At 41.6% G+C, this 21,671-nt stretch overlaps 2 protein-coding genes across 4 annotated transcripts; one reads left to right on the top strand and one right to left on the bottom strand.

The window, feature by feature from the left end:
* On the bottom strand, nt 1-2,112 carry fancf (FA complementation group F). Of its 2 annotated transcripts, none has more exons than XM_083974282.1 (3): nt 2,005-2,112; nt 1,504-1,616; nt 1-1,214 (listed from the first exon to the last, which is right to left on the bottom strand). In XM_083974282.1, exon 3 carries the CDS (start codon nt 1,158-1,160, stop codon nt 123-125), a length of 1,038 nt encoding a protein of 345 aa, XP_083830408.1. In that variant the 5' UTR covers nt 1,161-1,214; nt 1,504-1,616; nt 2,005-2,112; the 3' UTR covers nt 1-122. The 2 variants fall into 2 exon arrangements, with proteins under 2 accessions (XP_083830408.1, XP_083830407.1); XM_083974281.1 differs by having other exon boundaries at nt 1,504-1,630; nt 2,005-2,075.
* Nucleotides 2,100-21,246, top strand: gas2a (growth arrest-specific 2a). Of its 2 annotated transcripts, none has more exons than XM_083974284.1 (8): nt 2,100-2,313; nt 6,422-6,572; nt 9,113-9,243; nt 14,080-14,224; nt 15,545-15,608; nt 15,737-15,950; nt 16,032-16,139; nt 20,545-21,246. In XM_083974284.1, the coding sequence occupies exons 2-8, from the start codon at nt 6,428-6,430 to the stop codon at nt 20,752-20,754; spliced, it is 1,017 nt and encodes a 338-aa protein (XP_083830410.1). In that variant the 5' UTR covers nt 2,100-2,313; nt 6,422-6,427; the 3' UTR covers nt 20,755-21,246. The 2 variants fall into 2 exon arrangements, with proteins under 2 accessions (XP_083830410.1, XP_083830409.1); XM_083974283.1 differs by having other exon boundaries at nt 6,411-6,572.
* The last annotated feature ends 425 nt before the right edge of the window (nt 21,247-21,671 follow it).

Raw genomic sequence — 21,671 nt, 5'->3', positions numbered from 1 at the left:
CTTTGGACAATTGGCAAAATCAGATCATAGACAAAACAATGCTAAATACGCAGTAGTCAAACACTTCATCAACATATAAATAGATATATATACACGTGTCAATCTTTCCATAAGACTGATGGTCACCGGTTTAATGCCGACAGCAGGTCTCCCCACACACTCAGACCTCTGACATCAAAGTCTCCATCAGAAATCTTCAAAGCGTTCAGCTCCGTCTCCATATCAGCCCTCACAGAGGGACAAGTCTCAAACAAGGCCTGAAAGTGCTCAGTCAGTTTTTGGAAGGACACCGAGACGTTTGTGCCGGTTTGAACCCACTCACCCTCAGTTAAACTGTACTCCATATCAGAGGCCCACTTCTTCAGTACAGCACAATATGCATCTCTAAATTTCAGGCATTTTTTGGCCAGGTCCATAAGAAGTGCAGTAGGCAGCGCAGAACACATGTGCTTCAGGATGTTGCGTTTCTGTAGCCAGTCCATGAGAAAATCCTGCAAAGCACTTTGTGTTGCTGAGTTTCCCGTTGTCAGCAGAGCAGCAGCGATGACCACACAGAAATGTTCAGCTGCTCCTTCACATCCCTGGAGGACAGAGTCTAAAAACTGCTCCGTCCTGCTGCAGGCCTCGGTGCTTTGGCTCATCAAAGTGGCCAGTCTTTCCATCAGCATCCCCCCCTGCACCTCAGCATCAGCACCAACACCGGGCTGCAGCTCTGTGACAGGTTTCAGGACTTTACATGCAGATTTGCACTGGATGATGCTGCTGCAGAGGCCGGTAACATCCTGATACTCACTGTGCTCGGTGTCTGCAGCAGCAGCCTTGGAGTCAAAGAGTCTCCTCATGATGGAGCTGGGCAGCTGGGGGTTGTTCAGCAGCCCGACGAGCAGGAGGTGTTGACACCGGGACAGGTCCAGGAAGGAGACCTCCGTGTATCCAGGGAGGGCAGCGCGCAAACTCTCATTTGTGAGCTGTATCTGCTTCTCCATGAGCCCCCTCACCGCGGGGTTACTGTGAAACCTGGAGCACAGGTGCTCACAGTAGCGGGCCCAGTGAAAGGCTCTGGTCAGAGTCTGGTCGTCCCAGCGCTGCACCGCCGCGCTGAGCGCCGCCGCGGCCAGCAGCTCCACGGTGCTGCCGAGGCTCCGCAGCGCCGCCTCCATGTGGCGCTCTCCTCTCCGCGTTCACAGCTCAGCCCCGAGAGCCGAGGACAGACACTGTGGAGGACAGACACAGCGCGGAGGGTCAACCCGACACACCCACAGACTACCAGCCACCCGGGAGACTGACATTTCTGACTTTATGGAGCTGGCGGGTTAGTTAGTTAGCTGCATGCTAGTTAGCAAGTCACGTCAACAAGCTGCTGTTGCTAAGGGAACCGAGACCTCCCGAGGCGAAGCTGAACCAGCGAACCGCCGGAGTTACACAAAGAGTTGGATATATGACACACGTGTAAAGTGACACTTGTCAGAAAAGTGCATGTCTATTGTTGTGAAGTCCACTCACTTGTTGTTTTCTTGTTGTTGTTTTCTGTCCTCGTGCTCTCTCTCTCTCTCCCGCCAGCCGTTTGTGCAGCTCGTCACACTGCGCGTGCGTCCAGAGCGTCGCCTGCTATTCTCCTTCAAAATAAAAGCTTAATGTCCGGGCACCAGAAATGAGAAGGTAAATAAACTCAGTAGACACATATTTGAACACACGCCCATTTCTTGTTTGAATTATCTACAATATATGGACAACACAGCAGTGCAGCATATGTCTAACTTGCATGATTGTAAAGAGCAAAATGACTCCTGCATTTACTGTGAAATCAGCAATGCAGCATTTATGTAGGCTATTGGTGATTTTCTACATCAAGGTGTTTATGAATAACTCAGCATTTATCTGCAAATGGTCTAAGTCAAAATTGTTACTCACAATAAAAGTAACAAGGTATTTTGATCAATTTACATAGCTAGAGAAAAGAAAGTAATTCATTAAATCACAATTAATTGAATTTCCCGGACTAACCTGCTGAATTCCACCTAGATATGTCATACTGAGGTAACACAAAGAGCAGAGAAGAGGGAGGCACTGCCAGCAGGATCAAACTTCCCTCCCATCAGCAGCAGCAGCAGCGTGCTGTGAGTGTATGTCTGTGTGCGGTCAGATCCTTGTGCAAATGCGCAGTGAGGAAGACCTCTCCGCTCCACATTGGCTCAGTGTTTTGGAGCCTAACCTGTAGGTCGATGCACCGCTGTGAAAAGCATGAAAAGGGGGATCCAGCAGTTCAGAGGACGAGTGAGAGGAAGGTGCGCACCAGCGAGCTGAACCCTCAGGGTGAGCACAGATCTGAAGTTTTTTTGTGGACTCATGAAAGAGATTTTCGCTGCTTTCCTTCTGCCAAATGAAAACCAGACTTTTGAATCTCTTTATGCATATTCTGTTTTAGATTTGGGGCTGTAACTTGTGGCCTGTCAGAAGAATACTATTTGTAGTTTGTCTAAAACTTTGTGCTTCTTGACAATTAATAGAAAGATGTTAGTTTGTGTTTTTGCTGCCAGTGTTTCTCAAATTTAAATCCAGGTATCTTTAATTGAACAGACTCTGACATATTTTCTTCAGCTGCAGCTCTGAGTCATTTTATTGGTTTTAATTAGTGTCTGCTCAGCAGGATTTCAGTCATAACTCATCAGGCATCCTCCCTTGATCTTATTTCCAGAGTGGTGAAATGTCTGTTGTGGTTGTCTTTTTATTTGTGACAGTTGTAAAGGAGGAGACAGCTTTAAAACTTATTGTAGTTGTAAATAAAATGTGCCGCCCATGGTTTTAATAGGGCCTTGCAACACAGTCCAAAACCAAGTTGAATTCAGACATATCAACAAATGGGAGTGTCAAGTTTTACAGAAATATGTGTGAATCACATTCTTTGAATGTTGTTTGTTGATGAGACAGAAGTTTGAAACACAGGGGTCTTCAAATGATGACCTGAGGCAGTGATTAAAAAAGTGCTTTATGCCATCTGAGGATTTATAACACCTCGTGTAAGCACTAAAAACCACAGGAACACAGCGAAACTATAGATGTGTAAACAAACCTTGTGGTGTTTATATATGTTTTCTTGTGTGACATCATACGGAAGAATATTTAGCTTTTTATTGACATTTTCAGCTGGAGGGATTGTATGACTGCTCATAACATCTGATACCTGGATGCAACACCCACTCATAACTCACACAGCAGTATAAACATGCTGAGTTCCCCTGTTTAAATGGACAAATCAGCCTCCATATCAGCTTACTGTTGTGGAGGAGAAAGGCATGAAGAGCGGCGAGGCTCGGGAGGACAGAGCCTCTCTTGTTTTTTCTAATTGATGTGATTCAGCAGTCAAAATTCCCATCCATATGCCTTTCCTGGAGCAATCTGCAGCCGACTGTGGCGTGATATGACGGCTTTTCTGAAGTCATGAGGCCTCTCTCACTGAGAAAACTATGTTATATCCCTGTATATTTGAATATCTCTGAGGCGTAAAGGTTATTTGTTTCTGATTCTAATCCAAGCTCAAAAGTCAGATTCTGAACCTGATTATGAAAACAGTATGAAGAGATGAAGCAGCAAGTTCTGCAGATGGCACATGCAGCACAAAGCCTGGTGGTGCTGGCTGTGTTTTTGGTCTGAAGTTGAAGAGGTCAGGCTACAGTGTGGTGAGAGGAAACAGGTATGTTAAATAACAGCCGGTTGTTTCTCTAAGGACTTTTTCCTGGGAAAATGTTGGGGAAACCCAGACGGATGTTTAGTCACGGTCCTGCCGAGAAGAATACAATCTTTGAACACAGATTTACTATTACACCAAGAAAAACAATCAAGTCCCTGGAACTGAGTCAGCTCAGCACAAAATAACGAGGGACTATATGTAAAATATATTTTCAAACAAAGAATGAAAAGACGAGACATTACATCTTTGCCATGCTAGAGTAGTATTTTGTTGTCACAGATGTAAACCATGTGTACCCATGATTTCAGCTTTACAGTAATGCATTGTTTGAATTATATGTTAAGCTTAAGAAATCATTTTTTCAACCTCTTAAGGAGTAGGCTGCTTCAGTTTATCTGAAAAATACATTGTCACAAACATGGTTTTCATTACACACTCATGATGTTAAAAATATACAGTGTATAAAAAACAATGAGTGAGAGATACATTGTTAGAATAATGGGAACAAAAATTGTGTGCCATCAACAGTTACCCATGTTTTCACTGACACAGCAGTGAGTGGGCTTATGTGACTAGATTTTGTACTGTGAGACATGAGGATTTGTCCCACTGCCCTTGTTCTGTCTGTCCGCCTGCACCACAGTTGACATGTGAATGTAGCACCTGTGTGTGAGTGCTGAGCTCCACCAGTTTAGTGTGTGTGCACAACCAGGAGCTCATGTCTCCAGGAAGATAAGACGACCTTGGTCGGACATCAAGGTCCTGATGTCCAGTGTTGCACCACTGTGTGATTTGGTTACAGCCAACTCCGGTGGGACCTTGAAATGTTACACAGCTTTAAAGGTCAGATTCCTCGCATTGTGCTGCACTCCCTCGGCATTTAAAGGAAATCTTCAGCCATCACACACTGTGAACTAATTGTTCATTGCGGCTTTGCTTCCTTGTTTACATAAGCTCTTCTTTTAATTTGCATTAAATGTCCTGATGCCATTTGCCTAGCACTGGGGGAATTTAAGGTCTTCTTATGTCTGTCCAAGGTGGAGATCATATTGTTTTGATATAAGGAATACATTTAATCCACACTTTTTGTTTCCTTAATCTGACATAAGCACAGAATTTCAAACATGGGGATGGGCGCATTGGAATCAGTTTGTTATCTATGTTTTCAAATCTGAAAAGTTAGGGCTATATCCTGGTGCATTATACATTAAAAAAAAAAAGTCTTTGCCCACTTTAAACTACTTTCCTCTCCTTGTTTCTAAAAATAAACTTGCTTGATTAGATGACCACAGCAGCCTCTGAAGTAGTGCAGGCCTTGACTAAAAACAAAAGCTCCTCAGTATCCCTGTGATGCTACTACCCAGCCTTGAATTTTTCACCTCTCTCTTCATCACACAGTCTGTCCATACCTGGGTTTACTTTGGAGACACAGAAATCACAGCAGCCGTGTTTTAAAACAGTGAATATAAACTGCTGAGCTGTTGGTGTGTGTTGTTCCTCTGCTCAGGTCTCACATCTGCTGCCCAGTTATTTTTTTTTCAATCACTCGCTTGTCTCAGCAGCAGATCCATTAATGGACTGAAATGTGAACGATTTTCACATAAAAGCTTGTGCAAGTTGGCATAAAGTAGCAGGGTACTGGAAAAGACTGTGAGAAATGTCTCATATCATGACTCCAGCTTACAAGCATTAAATAGCTGTTAAATATTGCTCTTGATTATTGATGGCAGTTGCCGTCTCCTCCACCAGGTCGTAATTCAAGGCCTGCTGCAGTGTCGCCTGCACTGGATTGATTTGGACTGTATCATTGTCTGTATCATAGATGGCAGAGTCATCTGAAGGAGCTCTTTGTTTGCGTCTGGTGTTTGTTGAATAAGAGTGCTACTGTATGAGCCTGGCTGCGTGGTATAAAAGGTTTCTCTTGTCCAGTGGAGAGGCAGACAGGAACTGGGCTGTCAGGATCTATGAGAACGTCTCATGTTAGGTGGACTGTAAACCACACTAGGATCAGGCCAAGAGGACAAAGGGACTCAGATCTCTCCTCTCTTCATCTTATCCTTCTCTGCTCTTTGAAAAATATTTAGCCTAAATGTCAGCTGGAATTGAAGAATATATTTGTATAGTACTGTATATAGTAGCATTTTCTTTTAGATTTTAAAATGCATTCTCTTGCAAGTCCTGCATTTAAAAGAAACAGCACAGAGGTACTGTTAGGTAAATGTCCTTAAAGTCTTCAAAGTAAAAGTACTAACTGTGAAGTAAAATGACTAATGTCAATGCTATTTAATTTAGATGTAATTATCTCATCAGACATGATATTCGTGTATCATTATCCCTCATGTATCACGTGGAAGCAGCTGGGGTTTAGCTGATTTACTGTGTAGTTTGATTTGCAACATCACATTCACAGTTTGTACAGTTCATCAATCAATCAACCAATCATAGGTTCTGCATATTATTTATAAGTAAAACATCTGTTGCATTCATTGGTTCTAAGACCAAATCATATACACTATCTTACATAATACATACTATATTTGAATAGTACTCCAATAACATAAGCACAAAATTCGCACAACTACAAAATCTGGCCCAAACAAAGTTTCAAGGAGTTGAATCAATACCTCTACACTGTTTTACTGATATAAACGTACATGCATGAATGTCTAGGGTTCCCTTTTGTTCAGTTTAAAGGTTTTACATGACGATTGACTCTTCTCAGGCTGTCCATAGGGAACCATGTGCAGCTCCCTGAGCCCCAAACAGCCCAGTGGGCCCGGCCTCACAGACATGCAGCAGTACCACCAGTGGCTGGCCAGCCGGCATGAAGCCAGCCTGCTGCCCATGAAGGAGGACCTGGCCCTGTGGCTCACTAATATTCTTGGTAAGCAACACTGCAGCACATAAAACCAACACCAGTCTTATTGTGTTTCTGAGGATGTGTCAGCATCAGGTATGTGGTAGGTTATGAAACCCAATCAATCCAACACATTAAGTTCAATTTGAAGAAATTCACAAATGCACATTTAAACAAACAGTCATACAATAACTCCTTATTCCAGAAAAATGAAGGATTGTGCAGGTTGTCGCTGATTTATTCAGATCATTCTCTCAGAAACTGCTTGGCTTTGAAAGGTCTTGTGAATATCCTTACCTTGAGCAGTAACTGAACTGGTATTGCTGATGTTAACACCTCTGCAGAGGACTGGAATCAATCTGAATCTCATTACAAACTATTTTAAAGCAGCAGAGTGTGTGAACCTGTTTCCATGTTTACACACCCACTCCCATAGATTTGGCATAATTGAATAATGGGGATCATTACAGTGCCCAAGTAATGCTCAGCCCGTGGAGGAGATTAAGCAGTGGAGCGAGCATCAGCAGAAGCTTTGTGCAAGGTTTCTGCTGTGTAATAAATCTACATGAAGCAGTTTGCCAGTCTGACCTGGATTTAGTGACTCCAGTTTAACACAAATCAACTAGTAGGCATGTTTTAAGAAAGTTATGTTTCAGGTAAACACACGATAGACTGAGGTTCCCACCTTGGAGGCAGGTCGTCCACAGAGAGTCTCAAGATGGATCATAAGACGATTTCTAATGAGGTCAAGAGGGAGCAAACAAATTCTGTTACACGAAATGATATTTACTTCACATACTTTTCTTAAGTCTTTGATTATATTATGTTGTATACTGTTCAAAGATGTTTTTTAGTCAAACTACTTTCGATAACACTGAAAATGTGAATATCCAACTCAACATAGTGTAGTTTTACCTCTTCTGGAAGACAATACGATCCAACTAAAAAAAAAAAAATCCCTCTGTGACTGAACAACTTGAAACTGGTGGAGTCCAGTCATGATGGAGGTACCAAGTCGAAATGTCCTCATATTAACAGGTTAACACAAAAGTTCAAAAGAAAAAAGGTTGCCACTCCCTGCTCTCAAAGATACCGATTGTGGCACCACAGACCCGCCAGTGTCAATACAAAAATGTTCCTGTTAGCAAAACACAAATTGTTGGAATTTCTTCAGCAGAGTAGTCGACAGTGTAGGAATTAAGAAATCTCTTAGAGGTACAGTAAACTGTGTGTTCGTAAGCATTTTCAGGTCTGTAAGGAGAGGAAGTTGGCTACCTCATTATTTGAGGTTTTTCTGTAAAATTTACTTTTTGAACTATGCATGGCTACATTTAATATGGTTTGAAATTTTCCACCTAATAACTGAGAGTTATTGGAAATCCTGCAGACTTTATACGGTCAAACTGACATTTGTCAAACGGACTCGAAGCCAATTAAGTTCCTGAAACTGACTCCTGCCTTTGTGTGAGCAACTTAAAACAACTTCAGTATCTTCTTTTTTTTCCCCCTACCTCTGGCGCTCTGTGTGTTTGCACTGGAACCAGCTAAGCCAGAAACCTCTGGTCTGATGTGGTGAGGGATCAAGGATATAAAGGCTTCAGAAGCACAAGCACCGGTGTGTCACCAGTAAACACAAAGTATTGAACCAGTTTGATGGTTTAAGCCTTTCTCGGTACCTTTTAAGTCTTTTCATGCAGAGCAGGGTTTACAGCTCCAGGTGGGCGGAGTGGTGTGGCATAAGGATGAGTCCGCTGATTGAGTGGGAGGTGGATGCTCGGTTATACTGATGAGTCATATTGTTGTCGAGAAGGGAGGCTGGTTCGAGAAACCGAGCGATTTATAGGCCTGAGTATGTGAGTTAAAATATTTCCCTGAGAGCCCTCTGGAATATATTTTCCTCAAACAGTGAGGAGTGAGGGAGAGAATGAGAGTATAAGACAGGAGCTCACTGAGTGTTTCTCAAGATTTCAATCTCTCTTTTCTGGGCTCATTTACAACATTTGGAACTCATTAAACATCGAACCCCCAGACCCCTCCTCCTATAAGAAACAGAAAAGGGATAAAAAAAAAAAAAAATTCTCTCCAGTTTCTTTCCACAGACACCCCCCTGCCACCACCTCCTATTTCACAATGATCTAACTAAGAAAGAATGGTCCTCTGGAAATCAGTCAACTGGACACCACATGTTGATCACCAATCCATCTCTGCAACTGTGCAGGGCAATGAAGAATTACTGTGCACAATCAGATGCTACCTTTTCATATATAGTTGTCACAGCCACCCTGTGGTGTTTTCCCAGAAAATCCCCCCAGATTCCCCCCAAATTATGTTGTAAAATTTTGAACATTTGGCCTCTGCAGAGCTGCATAAACCCCGGGAGTGCAAGCCAAGCCCAATCAGCCAAGCAGTTTCTGAGAGTCAACAACACTAGCATCAGGTTCAGCCCCAACTGGGAACGGATTGGAGATTATATTTTATTTTCCTTCTACAGCATATATTTTAAATGAGCAGTTTTATAGTGAATATATGGTGCTGGACTCTGCTTTCTTTATGTGTCCCCTGGTCAGGTCTGGAAATCACCGCCGAGAGCTTCATGGATCGCTTAGACAATGGTTTCCTGTTGTGCCAGCTGGCTGAGACGCTACAGGAGAAGTTCAAGCAAAGTAATGGAGACCTGTCTGCCATTAGCAACAGCAAGGTACAGAGAAACTTGAGGATTACAGTAGTCTGGCATGATAACAGATACAGTGAAAACACTAATCTGGGAGCCAAATCTTGGCTGAAAGTGTTCCTAAACTAACTCTCCGCTTGAATGATTTGACAGAAAATTGTTTCTGAGAGCGAAAACATCAGTCTGGCGGGATTGAAAGATTGGATCAGACTGACTGACAATCACTTTAGTCTCAGCTATTTTAACAACTCTCCCGCTTGATTATAAAAGATGTAAAATCCAGACATAAGAAACTTTTTTGTGAATGTTGTTAACTCAAATCCATATTTAGAATCATATTCTACTGGCATGTAAAGTAACCCTTTAGATCCTGTGTTGTTGTTGTATAATTCATGGCTCAAAGGCAACAGTATTGAAGTTTTATTGACTATCACTGAGAAAGAAAACAGCTGCACCCAAGGTTTCAGATCAATATGAACTATACTCATCTCAAATAAACGTCAATATCGTAACCTCTGGATGGCAATACATGACACTGAGAACTTAAAAATGATAAATAGCATTAGTTTTCCACAGTGAGTCTCACATCTTGCCCGTTGATTGGTCTTGTCAGCTCAGACTATGAATCCCTACTTCGCAAGGGCCTCCACGATTTCAGAAAGCAGTGCACAGAGGTGGGGTGGGGGATGGGGGATGGGGGCCAGCAGCATTCAGCAGGGCAGAAATGAGAAAGTGAGGCTGGCAAGGACACATTAACTGATGGGGCCCCACATCCCCTGTGAGAATTGGCAGAACTAGTCATGAGTCTTGAGTGAAGGTTTATGGAATTGAAAAGATTAAAGGATAACGTAATGTGGTTATCGGTAATTTAACTCAGGCAATCACTGCAAATGTATATTTTACAACAAACGGGTAGAAATCCTTTGACTGTGTCAGCTTCAGAGGTCTACATCCTATCACTGAACAATGAAAGGAACAAGATTAAAACATTTTCACATATATTTATACGGTTTAATGTTTTCAACTCTAAAGCATGGCTTTAGGAGAAAAAAAAAAGTCTTAATCTCTGACTAATGTGACAAAGTCATTATCTTGCAAACATCTGTTTCATTATTTCAGTCTCTGCAGTTACTATACTGTAGGTATAACTCACTGAGCTGACTCTTGCTCAGTGGGATCATACTGTATGTGTGATTAGTTCATGTTTCTGTTCAGACACAGAGGAAAAGTTATCTGGCCTTTAGTGAAAGTTGTTGATGTTTTCACTGAGGCATTACGGCGCTGATGACGGTGGGTCTCCTGATCTCAGTGTGAGTGCAGCAGCACAGATGTGAGGAAATACTTAAGGTCAATGACCGTGGGACGACAGAGGAGCTACTGAAATAGAGGAGCCTATTGATCATGGAGACTGATAGAGAGCAGAGGAGCAAAGAGACAGATCAGGCAAATTTAAAATCCAACAAAGCCACATTATGATGTTTTATACAGTGAGCATGATTTATTGCTGTTTGTCCATGTTATCACTCTGTGGACTCACATTGAGTGCTTTCACTTTAATGAGCTATGAAAGATTAATAATACTCTTCATGCCTGATACACTGTACTCTTCGCTAACTATTGTCAGGTTTACAATACATAATATTAAACAACTGTTGCATTGTCATGGTCCTTTATGGCTGTAGCTGTTTTTTTATTTTTATTTAACCTTTATTTAACCAGGCCAAGTTCTTATTTACAATGATGGCCTGACAAGAGGCATAGCTTCTTGAGGGGAAGGGGCAAGAGGGCTGTAAAGGAGAAAAGATTGGTTAAAGGACAATAGCAAATAGGCACAACTATACAGACCTTCAGCAAGAACAAGAACATAAAAAGAGATTTTTACAAACATTACAGGATTATTTAGAGAGCCTAAAGTTGAGAGAGCATAAAAAGAACAGGGTTATTAGTAAGGATTATTTACAACACAGAAACACCAAAAGACAGAGTTAGTTCCAGTAATTAAAGAGAAAGTCCATCTGTGTTGAAGTCTCATTATAAACTGATGTGGTGTGTGGAGTGGGATTAAATGATTACAGTAGAGGCAAATGATGAATCACACTGTGTAGATGCTGTTTCCTGCTCATCTCCCCATGTGTTGACATCACTCAATCAAGATGAATGAAGACAAGAAGACTTGTCAAAGCTCAAAACAAGCAAAGACAACATCAAACATCTCATGAAAATCTAGCATTGCTCCATAGAGAGGTCATAAAATCCACTTGATAAAACCTGCATGTGCAGCTGTGAGGTTGGAAGTGTTGAGAATATGCTGGATGATACATAAATTATAACATTTTGTTCAATTATGTGATTTTCAGGCATAGTACTTCCTCATTAGGGTCCGGGCAGCGCAGCTGCCAGGACACTATTGTATTCCTAGGAATTCTTCTTCTTCTTCTTCTTCCAAGGAAGTCATACTTCCCATGGGTGAAAACTCACCAAACTTCACAGAAACATCCGACCCCATGCCAGATTCACTCAACTCCAAGGACATGTGCCCCCCCCTCCTAGGGGGGGCACAATAAGCGTTTAAATTTAAAAACTTTAAAAATTCCTACCAAACCAACGGTAGATGCTACAGTGTTGAAACTTCACCACAATGTAGCCTCAATACTGCTGAAACTTTTGTCCACTTAAACTTATTACAAATTATTAAGTCCATCACTCTGTTTTTTTCAATAACTGTAAAACCTTTAAAATGTATCTCCTCCCACAATTTTTGCTCAATTGACACCAAACTTGCTACAGAGCATCTCCAGACTGTCCTTCACAAAACTTGTTTCTCAGATTTTTGATTAAGCAAAAATTGAGCCTACAGTGCATGAAAACGTTTGACTGTAAACAGTACTATAAACTTATACCATCAAATTCTTGATAAATACATTTTCAATCTTCCTGAAAAAAAAAGACAATATTCTGGAGTCATGGTTGATGAAGTTTGGCAAATATCAGAATTTTACCTCAAAAACTGAATTTTCTAGAACATTTTGAATTCTGCTCTCATCGGAACAACTGCAGTCAATGTGAGAGTGGAATTTATAAACATCATATTTTCTCTTATGAAGCAAAACACTTATCATTAAAAACAAATCACCAACATTTCCATGCTGTCAAGATGCAATTTATGTATTATCAGATTTTTGTTTAGATGACTGAATTTCTGAAATTTTGACCATTTCATCACAACAGCTGCCCGGGCACTGGCTCACCTGAGTGGATAAATGAAGCTACACAGCAGGTCTCACTACCAGCCAATTAGCTCAGCGAGTTAGGAGCTGGTTCTTGGTGTCAGAGATTGTGAGTTCGAGACCCAGCAAGGGTGATGATGATGATCATGACAGATCAAAATGTCACATGTCCTCAAGCTGTTTTGCTGTCTAAATGCAATTTATGTATTAACAGATTTTTGTTAAGATAATAGAATTTCTGACTTTTCGAAATCTGCCTTGACAACAGCTGCCCGGGCATTGACTCCCTGAGTGGATAAATGAAGCTACACAGCAGGTCTCACCACCAGCCAATTAGCTCAGCGAGTTAGGAGCTGGTTCTTGGTGTCAGAGGCTGTGAGTTCGAGACCCAGCAAGGGCGATGATGACAGATCAAAATGTCAGTTGTCCTCAACACGAAATACAAGACAATTGTCCTAATGGTGGCATCACAGCAAGCCTCTAAATTTAAAAATCCAAATAGCTTGGGCTGGACCATGTGCGAAGGCTCCTAACATCTTAGACTCATAGTAGATGTTTGACAAATACATATCATTATTTTACCTCAAAAACTGATTTTTCTTTTTACAGTGGTTTCAAATCTGCCTACACGACAGTGAATGGCTTACTCAATTTGTGAAGCCACTGTTGAATGCCACTTGCCAATTAGCTCAGTGCGATAGACAACGGTCTTTGGTTCCTGAGGTTGTGGGTTCAATCCTCAGCTGATGCAAATTGAACATTATAAGGTCAACTGTCTTGTCTTCCTATTCTCCTGTTTGTTGCTCAGAATTGCCTAAATTTGCCCCAAAGTAGCCCGGACCCGACCCATCGCTGCGCAGCAGCTATAATTCTCATAATTATTTCCCGTCCATTTAAACCTAATGTCTTCCAAAAGTTCTTTACCCCCTGCGTGATTATTACACACATAAAGGTGCAGATATAATTCAGTAAGGCACCCCCGAAATAATAACATGTCATTTTGGTTGTTAGATCAAACCACACTGCCAATGTGGTTGAGAGTATTTCACCAGGAATGCAAAGTAATTCAACAACAGAAAGGATCCCAAAAAAAAAAAAAAAAAAAGTCAAAAGGAGAGCCTGGAAAGAAAAGAAAAATACCCACAAAAGCCTGCATATTTCCAGCATGAGCTCATTGCACCTTTCTCATAGCACAGACGCACATATCCTGTATAAAACCACAGGAAGGCGCATAAATCTCTCCGAACAGACCGTGTGGGGGCTGAGACCCATAAGCATGTCATTTGATCCCAAATCATAGAAGGCCTGGTAAAGTAGCCCTGGTTTTCTTAGCCGCCATCTCCCATATTGATCTCTATGAAAAAAAAAAAGGTCCTTGATCCTGATGTGAAACCGGAGACTCAACAGATGGAGAAGAAATCTGTGTAGATAAAGAGTGTGTGCCTCTGTATTTTGATGGAAACTCTGGGGGTTGGGGTGGACAAGTCACCCTGGAGGACCTTTGTTTTCTTTTTGTCAAAGACAAAGTGAGAGCTCATGTTCATTTCAGAGTCTATTCATATAGGGCAGACACCCCGTCTTTGGCTCTTTTCTGAGCAGTGTACATGAGGATACCTACTGACCTTTATGTCTGCAGCAGCGTATTCCCCATCGGAGGATACCATGTCGGCAGAGCGCCCCCTCCGGCTCTTTCTTCGCACGGGACAACACAGCTAACTTCCTGGCCTGGTGTCGTGAAGTTGGAGTTGGGGAAACGTGTCTATTTGAGTCAGAGGATCTAGGTGAGTCTAATAAACTCTAATAAACCAGAATGTAGGACAAACAGGATCCAGTATTGTACCTCTGGCTGTCACTGCGTGGCCACTGCCAAGGCACCAGACTCAGATTACTGTTTCCTGTGAATGGCCTGATTGTGCAGGTAGATATCACACAGGTTGAACTGTTTCCCTCTCTGTGGTTCAGAGGACTCACATCTCCAGGCTCTGCTTCAGCTCCTTTTGACCACACAAAGCTCACAAGGACAGCAGTCAGCTGGGAGCACTGTTACCTGACGACAAGGACGTGCACATCTTTAATACTGCGCCCATGCACGAAACGTCTGGGGTAAAACAAAGGGAGCAGAGACAGGAGGGTGTGAGTTAGTAGGAAAAGTAGGGCAACACTATGCAAATGTTTTCCTCAGCTCATAACAGAGGCATTTTGCTCTCTTTCTCATTCATGCTCCCAGTATATTATCTCTCTCTCTCTCTCTCTCTCTCTCTCTCTCTCTCTCTCTCTCTCTCTCTCTCTCTCTCTCTCTCTCTCTCTTTCCCTCTCTCTAAGCTATTACAAGGATTTCTTGCATGTTATTTCAGTGAAATAAGTGCATAGTTAAGATGCGTGTGAGGGGACAATCAGATGTACCGTATGTGACCCTGCCTATGACAGAAATACCTAAACTATTCATACACATTCCTGTAATTTCTGATTAATGACTGCTTGACCATGGTGAAGCAATGTAAACTATGCAAATCATTTCAGGCCTAGTCACTGTACACACACAGTAAGTTCTCAGCACTGCTACTTCAGATGCAGCAGACAAGTAATTTTCTTTCTTTTTTTTATTTTTTACATAAGATGTTGTGGAAGCACTTCAGGAAACAATAAGAGCTGACATCTGTCTTCTCTCTCTTTCTCTCCCTCTCTTCCTTCTTCCCTTTCTTTTTATGGATGGATTTATCAGTTCAGCAGTAGATGTAACAACACCAGGTTTGCTATCATGCAGTGGATATTTTTGTTTTGAATGCATGTTGTGGTGTGTCACATGTATCATTCATCTTGTACCCCCCACTCCCACTGTCATATAGTCAAGTCAGTGAAGGTAAAAGAAACACCTCAAGTCTTTGTTCACGTCCCAGTAGTTTTTCACTTGGTATAAACAGGACTGCAGAGGAGAGGAACATTTGAATGCATGAAGTTCATGAGCTTGTTTCTTTCAGCATCTTACCATTGTCATTTCCATCACACGATTTCCATCTCACTCTCATTCATTGCCTTGTCACAGATACCATACAACGTCATACTGTAAAAACCCAATAGTGACACCATATCTCTTCCTGCAGTTCTTCACAAACAACCACGAGAGGTGTGCCTCTGTCTTTTAGAGCTGGGTCGGATAGCATCACGGTACAGTCATTTCGTATAATTTATCTTGATTTAGTTCAGATTTGATCATTTATACTATTTCCCAGGAAACATCTTTGGATTATTTTGTCTTCTTTTCTCAATTCAATACTAATGGAATGACTTGATAGGTATAACGTGGAGCCTCCTGGGCTTATAAAACTGGAGAAAGAAATCGAACAAGAAGAGAAAGCGCCTCTACCTCCTCCGTTACCTCCTCTGTCTCCAGCTCAGCAACTCCCTCCATCTCCTGCGTCATCTCCTGCCCCATCTCCTTCTCCATCCTCGACTCCTCCCAAAGTGACTTCCAGCAAGAAAAGCACCGGGAAGCTGTTGGATGATGCTGTAAGTCTGACTTATTTCTGGTTTAGTTTTTATATCGGAGGAGAAAAATCTGTAACTAGTTCATCTTTGTGTTTGTTACAGGTAAGACATATCGCTGATGATCCGCCCTGCAGGTGTCCAAATAAGTTCTGCGTGGAGAGGCAGTCACAGGGGCGCTATCGTGTTGGGGAGAAGATGCTCTTTATCCGAGTGAGTACATTATAACATCGCCCAATCATGTGGCTTTGTGTTTAGCACCAGCTCTCAGCATGCGACTTGGTTTTTGTACATAGTTGGGAACATATTCAAATACAAATAAAACTAAAGAATACCACAGTGGAAAATACTGGATTAAAATGGTTTAAAATGTTTATCACAGGGAAAAGAAGAACACTATTAGAAGTTTAATGTTTTCTGAAGAATGGTCTCCTTGTTTAACACAAAACCATTTTATTAGTTACAGAGGTTAAAGAGAGGTTGCGTTTGTATTTATTTACACAGTTAAATAGAAAATGAATTACAATAAAGACCCATCAAAGAGTCATTTTTACAGTCAAAACATGTGCGGGCAAAAGGTCAAAAGACAAAAGGCGTGTGGTTTCATCAAAGGAGTATCAGACATCTTCATCACAACATCATACTTCAGCAGCGTGACAACTACAGTCGACATTCATGATCTCATCTCCGCAAACAGAATCAAAATATTGTTTGAAGTCGAAAAGCGTATTTTTATAAGAACCTCTAGGGAGTTTACAAAATTAAAGAGATGAATTCCACTATTTAAAAATGTGAATTGTGCATTTTAAGTTTTTGGAAATGCAGACTGAAACTGATGAATGTTCTGGTTTCACAATTATGAGTGGGGTTTACTGTAGTGAAATAATCAATCACCATTGAGCTCTTACATTAAATACTCATAAGTGGTAAATGAATGTATTTATTCATCACACATTTATTTAGTTTTATTGTTGTAGTTTTAACTCTACCTCAAACAGACACGGCACAACATTATAAATGGTAAACTAAATGCATTTATACAGATTTTCTAGTCTTAACATCCGTTAAGTACTTTACACTGTTGCATTCACTCATTCATACGCACACATTCATACAGCGCTTCAACCTACAAATTGAGGTTGTTGTTTTTTTTTGACAGTACATAGATTCAGACACAAATGTAATGTTGGGGGCAATTTTGTGTTCAATATCTTCCACATGTGGACTTTAGGACCTGGGGATTGAACCACTGTCTGATAAGTAGACAACCTGCTCTACCTCCTGAGGCACCCACAGTGGAGCCTAATACTGTAATTAATAATGCATCTCTGACATGGACATGATTAATGAGCTGGCTACTTTTGGCACTTTTTGACCAATAGGCCTACCGCTGTCCCCTGTTGACAATGTCCACCTTTGATTTTAGTACTTAAACATTATATTATTTTTCTAATTTTTAAAACATGTGACAGCAAATGCATCATAACTGTAGCCAGATAAAATAATCATATTTGAAAAGTAAAAAATGTAAAGTCTAACAAAATGGAAATGATCAAAAAGGGTAAAATAAACTGTATGATAAGATGTACAGTACTTCCACTGTGAATCTGTTTAAAATGTTGAATGAGTGAAAATATGTGGAAGTTAGTTGTGGAGAATTACTCTAATTGCTGTGCAGAATTAATAGATGTTGCAGCAGAGCACCGGGATGATAATAACAAGGTCTCACACTACAGTGCAAACTCCTCTCCATTCACACACCATATGGCAGTGTGTTGATTCTTGGCTGGCGTCGGGATGAAAGTCATCCATTGTGTCTGAAGAGCCCGCCTTCGCTGCGAGGTCTCATTTTCCTGGTAATGGTATTCTGACAATGTCCGTCTTCAGCCAAGCATAATGTGGCTATAAAAAGAAAATAAAAGCCCCACATTTCCATATGATCTGATGACCAAGGTATTACTCTGAAAATATTTTACTAAGCTTACTACCGCCAACACTGGCTGCAAACTGCTAATTATATCCCATACAGTAATCACACTGAATCTCTCAGCCCAGGGTATGTTACCTGACTTTGGAGTGGAGGAATAAAATGGTTGTGGAGAAAGATAAATGGAGGCTAACGCAGATTAGAGAAGTAGCATTGCTTCCCTTGAGATCTTGGTTACTTGGCAACCCACAACCAAGATTCACACCTCTAACAATGTGATTCATGCTGACGATATGTTTAGGATGTGCAGACGTGCAAAAGAGAGGTTACTCTTGGATGTCCTCTGCTGTCAGCACATTATATTGCAACTGCTGCTGTTTTACTGTATCACAACCAAATCACATCTCAATCATTTCAAGGTCTGAACAAAGCTGTTATGAATTAGTGACACGTGTGAGACTCAATTTGCAACAAAAAAGTATTTTCTGATAGAATGAGCACGGTAAACAGAGTCAATGTGAATATTTATCATTACGTATTTTCAATAGCTAAATCTTTCTTTATTGTGTTGCTGAGTAACCAAGGCCAAATGGCGAGACAGTGTCTGTACAGTGTGTAGTGTGTGTACAATATCACAAACTGGCTTCAAAAGGTTTAAAAAAGTAACAAAACCCTAAACTCTCCTCCCTAAACCCAGCAGAGAGGGAAGACATGACAGACATGAACAGAATTAACAATATATAAAGACACCAAACCTACCACGCTGCCTTTGTGCAATACACAGTTCCAGTGTGTGAGATTGATCAAACCAAGACTAGCGTTAAACCTCTATCCCTCTGTCTCTGTGCCAGCACTCGTCATGGAAAAAGATTCCTTAATTAAAATTCCTCCGATTATTTTACCCCCCAGCAGCTGTTCCCACTGAAAAGGCATGAATGCACCAAGGCCAGTCCCTGTCTTTATGCAGCTGCGGAGCGAGGACAACAGTGGCATGCAGCACACATAAGTCTCTACTTCACAATAATCTGTACAGCCTGAGAGGCTGACCCTCTCCGCTCCTGCAATAAATGAGGTGGTTGTAGCTGCAACGGGGGAGCAGCACTAACGCTGCAGTGTCTGTGAGACGTGCTGCTGTCCCGGCTCAGCCCCCGGGCCTCTGCCCTTCTCTGGGCTGCTGAGGGGAGACTCAGCTCCAGTGAGGGTCTCCTCCCAGAGCAGCATGATTGAAACCGCTCTGCATCACACAGATCCATTAAATCCACAGTCACAAAGCCTGAAGGCCCGGTGCCGGTGATTGGAAGTGCTGCCCTGCCACTGCCCCCTAGATTGATTCTTTTAAGAGGCTTATAAATGTTGCATGTTATGGTGCTGGAGGGCAGGAAGCCTCATACCTGGCCACACTGAGGTGACAATCCCATGAGGTAGTTTACCCTTTTTATCATTATGATTTAGTTTGGTGTTTGTCTGAACCCTTCTTGTTGTGATTGTGTCTTTAAAAATAAATGAAGCGCCACAGAAATCTGTTTCTGAGGAAGCCATTCAGTAAACAAGCTTGTTTTAGTGGAAGTGTAATGATGCCTTAATGAGGTAGGGGGTGATAAGGCTCCATAGTGAGGCCTGACATGTTTTATGTGTGCGGCCTCTGGGGAATGCAAGTGTCTCAGCATCCAATATACCAGAGCCTTTTATTTCTGCTTCTCTTTATTATAAAGGCCAATGTTGCCATGGTAGCCAACCTTGAGAATGTGCCCTGATGTGGCAGGTGGCGTCATTTTGAAGCAAATGCAGCAGATTTAACAGTGAATAAAAAAAATGCATTTAATTTATTGGTTAAACAGAGTGCATCAGTTTTAGATTTGAGACTTTTTTGTTGTGAAGTATCCATTAGCTGTGCTGGTGGTAGCCACGTCTACAGCGATGGCAGTGTTTGTAACTGTCCCGGCTGAAATATCTCCTTAACTACAATAATTTTTCATGGAGACATTATCCCCCACACGAATCCTCCTGCCTTTGCTGATGATTGACTGTTCCTGCAGCACACCAGGAGGTTGGCATATTTCCCTCCCAATCAAAAATATATCTGATGGTTTGAGATTACACACGAGTTGTAATGACTTTGGCGATCCCCCCGACGTTTTCTCTAGCACCACCATGACAACTACTGAACTGAATTGCCATATAAATTTGCTTCATTCAATATCAATATTCATGTCCCTCTCAGGGCAAACCTTAATAACTGCCCTTAACTTTTCCTCTCACGCCACCATCAGGTCAAAACTTGAATGTGTTCACTACAAAACCGAAGACACTCTAGACTTGGCTGTATTTGTGTTTAGTTAACATGCCTTTAAATATTATACCTGCTTAGCATTAGCATCTTGTTTGTTATGTAATTCCATGAATGAAACATTGAGATGTATCTATCAGTCTTGTGTCAGTCAATAGGCTGCTCAACAAGGCATTAGTCTGATGGGAGATGGAGAAAGCCTCCCCTCTAGGGACATCATCCAGTCTGAGGCCTCCTCATCAGTCAGCAAGCTCTGACATTAAAGCTGTGCTCGACTGTCCATTCATCTCCAACCCAGAGCCTCAATCAGGGAAATGACATTCGTCCTATAGAAAGGAGAGCTCAGCAGCAAGCATGTAAAGCTCTCCTTTGAAGCGAAGCCATAATCCTGTTTCTCTCTGCAGATGCTGCACAACAGGCACGTGATGGTGCGAGTTGGTGGAGGTTGGGAGACCTTTGAGAGCTACCTGCTGAAACACGACCCATGCCGCATGCTCCAAATCTCCCGGGTGGAGGGCAAGACGTCCCCTGTCGGCAGCAAGCCCCCCGCCATCAAGGATCTCACCCCTGACAGCTACCTGGTAGTGGCAGCTAACTACCGTGGCAAAAAGTGAGACTGAGAAGTGCCATTAACAAAAGGACATAATGGACATGGCTATCTAACATATGCCTGTGTTTATGAGGAATGTGACTACAGCTACAGACACAACATCATTCATGGAAACTCATTTGTGTAATACTGTAGTGATGCTTGGTTTTGTTTTCTTGGACAAAGAGAATTCAATCAGATGGATGTTTACGATCACGTCATTAGGCCCTTACTATTGGCTGTGGTTGTGTTTTATCTAATTTTGCAGAACTGCAAAACTGCAGCATTAATGCGATGTGTTAATACATTATGATGAATTATCTGGGTACAGTTGATGCTGTACCTTGTACTTGTATTTTAAGCAATATACAGATTTTCACTTTTAGTGAGTGGAATATTTTCAGTTTCCTGTACCATGGTTCCTAGAGCTTAAGCCAAGTTAAATTTAAGACTTTTTAAGACTTTTTTAAAGCCTCTTGAAATGAAATTTAAGACCGACTTCACAATAAACACAAATGCAGAAAAACCCCCCACATCAATTACATAGGGTTAGGGACAATTTTACCCACTTCCAAGGTAAAGTGACTGCTACATGAACATTGGATTGTGTCTCTTTCCAGCTGTCCTTTCAAAATAAATGCATAAAAAGTCCGGAAAAAAAAAACACTGACTCGGGAGCTGGTGGCGGTGAGAAATTTAGCGGCCACTAACTTCTCTATGTCGGAATGTTACCAATTCTTTTGAGTTTTGAGACTAATTACAATCATAAAATCCCACTTACCAAGTGTTCACATTTTTAAGACCTTTGAAAAATTGATTTAAGACATTTTAATGCCAATTAAGGCCTTGTTTTTAGATTAATGAATTCAATGCCTTTTAAGACTTTTTAAGGATCCGTAAGAACCCTGTGTACGTGTTGGAGGTTTCAAGACCTTCGGGAGG

This window comes from Trachurus trachurus (genome assembly GCF_905171665.1).
Source record: "Trachurus trachurus genome assembly, chromosome: 6".
Lineage (NCBI taxonomy): Eukaryota > Metazoa > Chordata > Actinopteri > Carangiformes > Carangidae > Trachurus > Trachurus trachurus.
This window is presented reverse-complemented; position numbering and strand designations above follow the sequence as displayed.

Bases quoted from the DNA above. Each gene is read 5' to 3' on its own strand.
- fancf (XM_083974282.1), bottom strand. From the start codon at position 1,160: ATGGAGGCGGCGCTGCGGAGCCTCGGCAGCACCGTGGAGCTGCTGGCC.
- gas2a (XM_083974284.1), top strand. From the start codon at position 6,428: ATGTGCAGCTCCCTGAGCCCCAAACAGCCCAGTGGGCCCGGCCTCACA. The intron at 9,244-14,079 runs GTACAGAGAAAC...TTATGTCTGCAG, and splicing joins CTGCCATTAGCAACAGCAAG to CAGCGTATTCCCCATCGGAG. The intron at 15,951-16,031 runs GTAAGTCTGACT...TGTTTGTTACAG, and splicing joins GGAAGCTGTTGGATGATGCT to GTAAGACATATCGCTGATGA.